Source organism: Cyprinodon variegatus, unplaced genomic scaffold (assembly GCF_000732505.1).
Source record: "Cyprinodon variegatus isolate N-32 unplaced genomic scaffold, C_variegatus-1.0 Scaffold681, whole genome shotgun sequence".
Classification (NCBI taxonomy): domain Eukaryota; kingdom Metazoa; phylum Chordata; class Actinopteri; order Cyprinodontiformes; family Cyprinodontidae; genus Cyprinodon; species Cyprinodon variegatus.
In genome coordinates, this window is record NW_015151134.1 from 174,456 (window position 1) to 183,118 (window position 8,663).

The window sequence follows — 8,663 nt, forward strand, 5'->3', positions numbered from 1 at the left end:
AAAAACAAAAAATTCTCAAAAAAAAAAAAAAAAAAAACATAGAAGAAGACATTATAAACACTTGTAGCAGATATTAACCATCCTCAGAAAAATATGCAAAAATGAATCTATTATTTACTCAGGAACATAGTTTGTAGTTTGTACATAAAGTCCGGCCAATACCTGTCCAGTTTATGAAATGTTTACTCATGCTAGTTTGTTTGTTCATGTGATCATTTTGTATGAGGGTGTGTGTGTGTGTGTGGGCGGGGTTGTAAAGGTAGAAAAGTGGAGCTACAAGGGGGATGGGGGAGAGTTGCCTCAAGGGATAAGAGGAGAGAGTCTGAGTATGTTATTTGTGTATTTGAGTATCCTACAATCCCAAACAGTAAATCCCACAGTGTCAAATATGCAGTGTCTAAGTACAGTTATTGCAACAACAAGTGGAGTAAAATATACACTACGTAGAGATCCAATTTAACACTAATTCCGAGTGGGACCTAATGCACTCTTAAAGTTTTACTTTAACACTGCAAAATTTACTGTGCATGTGCTTCTTCACAGCCAGGGCTAAGTCCTCCTTATGCTGGTTCGTGCAGCCTGCATTGTGCGCTGTCACCCTGAGGTGCTTTCATCACCCCTCAAATAGGGAACTGATTAAAGTTGTCTCACTTACTCTTAGAGCAAATCTTCTTGTAAAATATTATGCATGTATGTTGTTTGTTTATTTATTTATTTTTTTGGGGGGGACAATAGTTAAACCTCAGCAAAGCTCAATTTATACCAATGTGCTATTGCTTTATCCGGTTTGCAGTTGTAGATAGTTCTCTGGGTGAGTAAATAGAAGGGTAGGTAGGTGACACTATGCTGCATATTTACTGATGTTCTCTGACATATGTTTTATAGAAAATCATTATTTACCTTTCAGTTTTAATTACACAGTGGAGTATTCTGCATAATAAGTTGATTTCTTTAGGTGTCTGAGTAAAGATTGAATGTAAATGCAACCGCAACCTTATAGAGATTTTAACTTGTTTTAAACCTTTGCAAGAAATCCTTACTTCTTATAGGCAATAAATGAAGTACCAAATAATGATTCAAACTTTCTGAAACTGTTGTACATGAAGAAGGATTTCTTCTCATTGGATGTGTGTCTGGATGGCCCAGATCTCTTAGTAACCAGCCAATCACATGAGCAGGCCAGCAGCTGGATGTCCCTCCATGACCTGGACTCAGTGTAGGTAACCTGAGTGTGAGTGTGTGTGTGTCTTTGTAGATGTAAGCGTGTGTTGATTTTCATTCTCCTGTTGTCTCTGTGAATCTGCAGTGGAAAGAGTTTGGCAGTCTTTTGGCTTTCATTTCAAAGCTAACAGCACTTCCAGACTAAAGAGATGGCTCTGCTGATAGAGCACCAGTTCAGACAGCTGCCGGCTGACAGGCAGGTGGAAACAAGGCCGTTCCTGGATGCTGTGTCCTATCTTCCATCTTTCTTTGGTAAGTTTGGATAGTTTTTTTTTTCTTCTCTTTTTAACCAAAAAAAACATAGCAAAAACCATATTTGTATTAGAATACTATTTATGTAATTTTTACCATATATTTTAAGGGAATATATATATTAGGGAAATAGATTGAGAAATGTATATATTTCCTCTCTTGCTATTTAAAATTAACTGCTGTTGATTTGCAAAGATTTATCACAAATCACACAACCTGTAGTGGTCAAATCTGAACTAACAAATCCCCAAAGTTTACATCAAGAATGCGTCTCTTTCTAAATGATAATCTGTTTTGGATCGTATTTCTCCCCATCAAGCAGTCCACAGTCCTTCAGCATGCATAATTTAATCCACTGGCCTGGATTTTGAGTTGTGAAAATTGATTAGAATGGTGTTGAGTTGCTCTCACCCATTCAGTAGCGGCACGAAGCAGTGGTGCATCTTTGTGCGACTTCATTCTGTATTAATATGCTAGTCCCTCCATTGAATTGCCACGTGAAACCCTTGAAATGAAACAATTCAAACGCTGCTAATAAACTCTTTCCTCCTTGTCACTATTGTTTTTCCTGACCTAGAAATATCTAAGCCAACTTTCCTACAAGCCATTCAGATCTGACACATTGTTCAGACGAATTCACAATAATGACTGTCTAATTAGACTTGGCTGTTAGGATAGGGCTCAATTAAATTCCCTAATTGTTCCTTTAATTTAGCCAAAGTTGCACCAATTATGATGGCTTCCAAACAATCTCTGAAGAATTATGTAAATCAATAGCATTTTTATTTAGTAGATATCTTTTCAGCATAATAAAAGGTTTTAACCTGTGATGTAAAACTCTCTGAAACTTGATAGGGTGTCATCAGTGTCTGGGTGATGTGACACGTGTAAGTACAATAGATGACACTTATGAGTAGTTCCCACCAACAGCTGAGGGGTTGAAAGAGGTCAAATGTTGCAAGTTGGCTTGAAACTGTTTGTGGTTGGACCTTGACCAACCATTCAGCATCCCTTCATAAAAGCCCAGATCATCAGTAGAAAAACTATTTTTCTTGGTACTTTGCAAAAGTATTCATACCCCATTTTTGTGTATTACATCATGGTCGAGCCAAAAGTAGTAAAACTGTTTAATGTTGGTCTTTACTGACCATAACATCTCGTTCTACATAACAGCAAAACAAACTTTTTATGGCCTTCTGTCAACACATAAATAATGCCACTCTTTCATAAAGTACAACTATGTGTATAATGAATAGCTTATATAGCCAATACCTATAGATAAATCATGCCAAGTTATTTTAAGATCATTGCAGCTCCTCTAGAGTTGACATTAGCCTATAGACTGCATTTCGGATCATCTTTTTCCTACTTGTTATTTTACTTGGACAGCCATTTCTTAGATTTGCTGTTCTGACATAGTCTCTGTTTTCAAAAGATGATTCTACATTTTCACCATGGTCATTTTTAAACCTTGTGATATTGCTCTTAACCTTACTCTGCCTTATATTTCCCATCTCTCTCCATGACCTTTTCGCTGTGTTCTATGGCACTGAAGAGGCTTTTTATCCTCTAATGTTCCACAGGGTGCTTTACAAAACAGCCACATTTACACTGAGATTGAATTACACACATATGAAAGCAACTGTCTGCACTGGCTTTGATTATAGAGTACTGTATTAAAGGATTAATAAAAATCCACAAAACACTTTGTATTTGTAAAATACAAATTTATATGTCCTGTGTGACTGTAAGATATACATACACATTTTCTTTAAGGAAATAACTCACAGAAAAGTGTTTTTATTACTTATTTATTAGTACAACTTAGAGGACAAATAGCTTTTTATTACACAGGTTTAAGCCATTTCTCATCAACAATTTTGTGCTAGGCTTTTGTGGTCAATCATAAATGAGTAAGGCTTAGAAAGACAGGTTTATAAAAGGCTGAAATAACAGTGATTCACAATCAGTAGGTAATTGATTAGTAATCAAAGATAAACTAATGTTTTCAATGATTACATTTGAGATTGGCTGAATTGGAAAAATAATCTGCGAAACTAAAGTCTTTCCTACTAAAAATAACTTTTGACAAACCATTTCTGGAAGCATTTACTCGACTCTCCTGTATCAGCTGGTCTTAAGTAAAAGGCTCAACACTCTATGACAATGTAACTGGAGGTGTATTGGTATTTTTTTAACAGCTTTTCTCAGAGTGCAACTTGTTAAATATTCATATTCAACAGTCCCAAATGAAATTCTGCACAATAGATAATGTGCAAATTTAGAGATAAGGTACTTCTGAAAAAATGCCACATCAAAAAGAGGCAAATCACAAGAAGGGATTTTGGGCAGTGAGCAGTAGAAATGCATTGCAATGGAATAGGCAGGGCAAGGCAAGACAATATATAGTAGCATGATTGAAAGTACTGTACATGATAAAAACAGAAGAGCACATTGCAGTGGCATAAAGGCAACAGAATAGAGACCCTAGACAACGCTTTAGCTAGCATTCTTATATTCTCATTTTTATAAACAATGTAATAAACGAAAGTATACGAAAACTCGTACCCCTGTTTCACCTAATCATCTTGTCTGAACTTTCACAATAATCTTTGTCAGCTACCATCCTCTTTCATCCATCAACATCATAAAGGAATTGTCACTTTGTTGACATAAAGTGTTTGGAAATCGTTTGTAATTTTCCATGATAAGGAGTTGGCATTCATGCACAAACCGTTTTTGAATTGCTAAATTTAATCAAAAGCACAACTTAGCAGTCGTACAGTAGTACATTCCATTCAAATCTGAAAGTTTCATTTATCTGCATGCTTGCTAAAGCAAGAATTTGAACCTGGAAACTTAGAGGTGTGCAGTCCGATACGGTTTCAGATTCAATTAAACATTTGCTACAGATATAAACTATTTATTAGCACTTCTGATGGTTTGCAGTCATTAAACAAGAACCCCAGTCAGCACTTTGCAACCTCTATTGCTCATATAGCTCCTCAGCAGTTGATAAAGCTTAATTCATTACTTACATCTAGAGCTTCTTGGACAAATCATCTTCAGCGTAAATATGACCATTGTTTATTTTATAGGCTGAGCTCATTTACTTCTTGAGATAATTTGGCAAACTTACCTTATTTGTTGTTTTATTTAAATCTCTCTCACTTCTTTCTCAGACTGCCTTGGCTCTATTTTTGCACCAATAAAAGCAGATCTATGCAGTAACCTTACAGTAAGTTTGCTTTGTAATTTTCCTTCTGTAAATGCATTCTATTGCTAAATTAAAATGATGTCTCAACTGATAGAAAATTAAGGCCGTTTATGATACCAACCCTGGACGCTACAAGACCATTCAGATGATCTTAGAGACAGAGAAGGAAATGCATGGAGGTGAATGGCCTAAAGTCGGAGCAACGTTAGCACTTATGTGGCTCAAAAGGTCAGATGATTTGTTTTTATACATTTTCAGTTCTACAGTAGTTTAATATTTTTTTATGATACCACCTCCAGATGTCCATACCCTCTCATCCATGGTTTCTGTTTCACCAGGGGTCTCAGATTTATCCAAGTTTTCTTACAGAGCCTGGTGAATGGGGAAAAGGACGACAGCAATCCCAACCTCCTACGAGTCAATATCACCAAAGCTTATGAAATAGCCCTCAGGAAATATCATGGATGGTTTGTTCAGCAGCTCTTCAAGGTCAGTTCAGAATTAGGATGTTACATTGTTTTAATCAGATGTGTGAAGCTGTCCCTGATTGTGTGGTCCCCTCTTTTAGGCCGCTCTTTACGCTGCTCCCTACAAGTCAGATTTCCTTAAGGCACTCTCCAAAGGTCGGGAGGTGAAGGAGGAAGAATGCTTGGAGAAAATCAGGAAATTCCTCATCAACTTCTCTGCCACTGTGGATGCCGTTTATGAAATATTTAATAGAATGAACGCTGATCTCGACTACAAGGTGTGACGACTGTTACGGGGGAACCACTCATTTTCAATGTTGTCCTGTTTTTTTTTAAATCCTGTTTTATTAAAATGATTTTCTGAGTGCTATTCTCATTTCCTCTCAGTATTTTGTTGATAATTTGAAAAAAAAAAGAGTCCACATTTTGAGGGATTAAAGGTTCCACATGAATTTGCACTATTTTTTTATTTTGTTTTCCTTACAATAGTTCAAATAAATAAATCACAATGTTCTGTGAATTAGTACTGTTTTCTCTAAAATTTTAGTCACCTGTCTTTGTCCTATCAGCAGACAGCAAACTCATTAAAGTGGCCACACCACCCTTGTGTTCCTTTTATTCAAATAAATGTGTGTCTGTTTATCTTATGTACCAAAGTTAGTGATTCTTTGTAAACCTGCTATTTACATTAATTTAACCTTAACCTTGACCCCGTGATCACCCACGGGGTGACTTGAACAAGAATGCTCCATCTGATATAGTTCTATCGATCCAAAGTGCTTTAATGGAAAGTAGATGAACTTCTCTTGATTTTTAAAGAACACTGGATAGAGGTGATGTCTGAATACTTTACATTTAAGCTCCAAACATTATCCTCTGCTAGATGACTGAGAAGCAACCCCATATTCTTAAAGCATTTACAATATTTTCCACCCAAAGTACAATTAAAGTAATGTGCAACATACTGTACTAATATCCCTATTACTTTCCATATTTTTGTCACAAAAAAAGAAGAAAATTGAAACCTGAAACACCACCTTCACCAAAAAAAAGAAAAAAAAAGAAAAAAAGAAAGATAAGGTGGTAGTAGCATCATGCTATAATTTCCATCAGCAGACAGTGAAAGCCAAAGAAAGTCCTGGAAGAAAACCTTTATGGGTCATCAGCAGAGTTGAGGCTTAGGCAGAGTTTAGACCTTTCAGCAGGGACACCACGCCCCCACATACAACCAGATCTTTAAATTAAAGTTCATTTACATTTTAGAAATGTCCAGTCATCTAATTAAATGTGTTTATGTAGGTGAACGAGACTAGCTACTCTCATCAATCTTATAAGCTATTTTGAACAGAGGAATGAATAAAATTGTCAGTCCTCAAATACGAGTCAAGTCTAAGGAAGCTGGAAAAAAAAAAAACTTGCAGCACTTTTCAGATTAGTTTGAACATTTCCAAAACTCTACATTTACTTTTGCTCCATAAAAATCTATATCTTTGTGTTGGTCTATTTAGCAGCAGCCCAGTAAAATAGACTGTAGTTCCTGGATGCAAAATTTAAAAGATCAATTGTAAAGAGCAAGGCACTCTCAGATGCTGCGCACACAAAGATTTTTTTTTTTACCCACAATGAATGTAAAAATCTCTGTTAATACAAATAGTTAAGGCCATCCTACAGTCTTATTAAAGTGCTCTGATAAAAAAAAACATGTTACAAAGTACTTTATTGTTTAGAAAAACACATTTTCCATAAAATGTTTTAGGAAGCTGTTAGAACAGAACATACCCTAGAACCTGACTTTGTTCACACATTGTAGGGGTCATTGGTATAAACACGTTAATAATTTACAATAAACATCTGACATATGAGGAACCATCCAGAAAGAATCTGTGTTTGAACTGAGTCTCTGGAGTGACCTGTTTGTCTTTGGTGCATGTCAACATGTTCCCTTTAGGCTACGCTTGCCACACCCTGCTGGCAGACTATATCATTCTTACCCCCCCTAAACTGTGGATGTTTTATTCAGCAATGGTTTAAATCAGAAAAACCCTGAATTAAATACCGTTAATAGCGAATACAGCAACCCAGACAAGAAAGAAGAATCCAAACACTAAACCAAAGGCCAAATAATTATTTATTTAAATACCATGAAAATCTAGGAACCTATCTTCTAAATCGCTAGTGAAACTGGTTTCTCTTTTGTGCTTTACATCATGTCTCCCCTGTTGAGAGCAGACATGTTGACCTGAGAGCCCACTAGATTATCTTGTTTTAAAAAGTAAAAGAGGCACTATTTGTGAAGCTACAACCATAATTTGCTCTGCTGATATTTTTTAGCAATTGAATGCTGAGGCAGAAGACTTGCTTGAATGTCAGAATAATATAATACTAGATTGATGTGTTTGAGATTAATCGAAATGAATTTGTAAAGTGACGTGAGATTACTTGCACTATAAATAAACTATTAAAATAAAATAAAATCAGTTATATTATTGGAACAAAAGTACAGCCTTTTTAAATTTATTTGTAGCCTAGGAAAGACTCTTATTAAAAGTAAAAATCAATGGATGTGACATTGGTCATCCATCTTGCATGTTTCCCCTTTACTTCACATACAGCCAATTTTTTTGTGTTCAAGACTTTGTTAAAGACTGTAAAAAGGGGGTGAAAGTAACTATCTGATGACAATGGTTGCAAAACACAAAAACATTTTTTTTTTTTTTGCTGGGAAATAGATCTTATTTATGTTTTGATTATCTGTAAGAACAATTTGGGAAAATTCACAGAGAGAAACACTTGAAAGATCTCACTCTCTGTGACTAAATAATAAATAAGTTCTGTTTTTTGTATGAAATCACTGAAAATATTTTGTGATTTTATTCCAATTTCCTTAAGCCTGCACGGTGGCAGGGTTTGCAGCAAGGTCTTGATTCCCAATTAATGGAAGTTTGCATCTTCTCTCTCTAAATGCATGGGTTCTCTCTTGGTTCCTCTCCCAGTCCAAACATTACTTGCATGTAAATTAGTGTCTCTAAATAGCCTTTAGAAGTGTGTGTGTGTGTGTGTGCACAGTTGTAAGACTTTGTGTTGCCCTGCGGTAGACACTTGACCTGCCCAGGGTCTGCCCTTGCCCTTTGTCCATAGAGTGCTGGAAAAAGGCACCGGCCCCTCCATGACTCTGATGGATAAGCACAAGAAGATGGATTCCACTTTACTAAGAAAAACACGTGGCTTGAAAATGACCTGCACTCCTCCACAGGATAAAATATTTATAACAAAAGTGGTACATTGAACATTTTACTTAAACAAACTATTAAAAGACAGTTTTCTGTGGTTTCTTTGTCTGTAGAAATGATTAAACAACAGAATCCTAATGCCCCAACGTCACCCAGCATTTAATTCCAACTGCCCCAACTTGTTCAGGTGTTTCCTGGAATAAGCAGAAGTTTTCCAAGGATGAGGTTGAGCCTCATTGAGTTGTGTTGTGGGGATTGAGTCCGCCTCTAGTGGCT

General features: G+C 36.1%; 1 protein-coding gene across 1 annotated transcript; it reads left to right on the forward strand.

Moving 5' to 3' along the window:
* The first annotated feature begins 1,312 nt into the window (after positions 1-1,312).
* gltp (glycolipid transfer protein) lies at positions 1,313-5,632 on the forward strand. Its single transcript, XM_015394342.1, has 5 exons — positions 1,313-1,473; positions 4,656-4,711; positions 4,785-4,918; positions 5,029-5,179; positions 5,259-5,632. Exons 1-5 carry the CDS (start codon positions 1,371-1,373, stop codon positions 5,439-5,441), a joined length of 627 nt encoding a protein of 208 aa, XP_015249828.1. The 5' UTR covers positions 1,313-1,370; the 3' UTR covers positions 5,442-5,632.
* Positions 5,633-8,663: the final 3,031 nt, after the last annotated feature.

Excerpts from the sequence above, each read along its gene's own strand:
- gltp (XM_015394342.1), top strand. The coding sequence starts at position 1,371 with ATGGCTCTGCTGATAGAGCACCAGTTCAGACAGCTGCCGGCTGACAGG. Across the intron at positions 1,474-4,655 it reads CTATCTTCCATCTTTCTTTG|ACTGCCTTGGCTCTATTTTT; the intron begins GTAAGTTTGGAT and ends CTTCTTTCTCAG. Across the intron at positions 4,712-4,784 it reads ATCTATGCAGTAACCTTACA|AAAATTAAGGCCGTTTATGA; the intron begins GTAAGTTTGCTT and ends CTCAACTGATAG.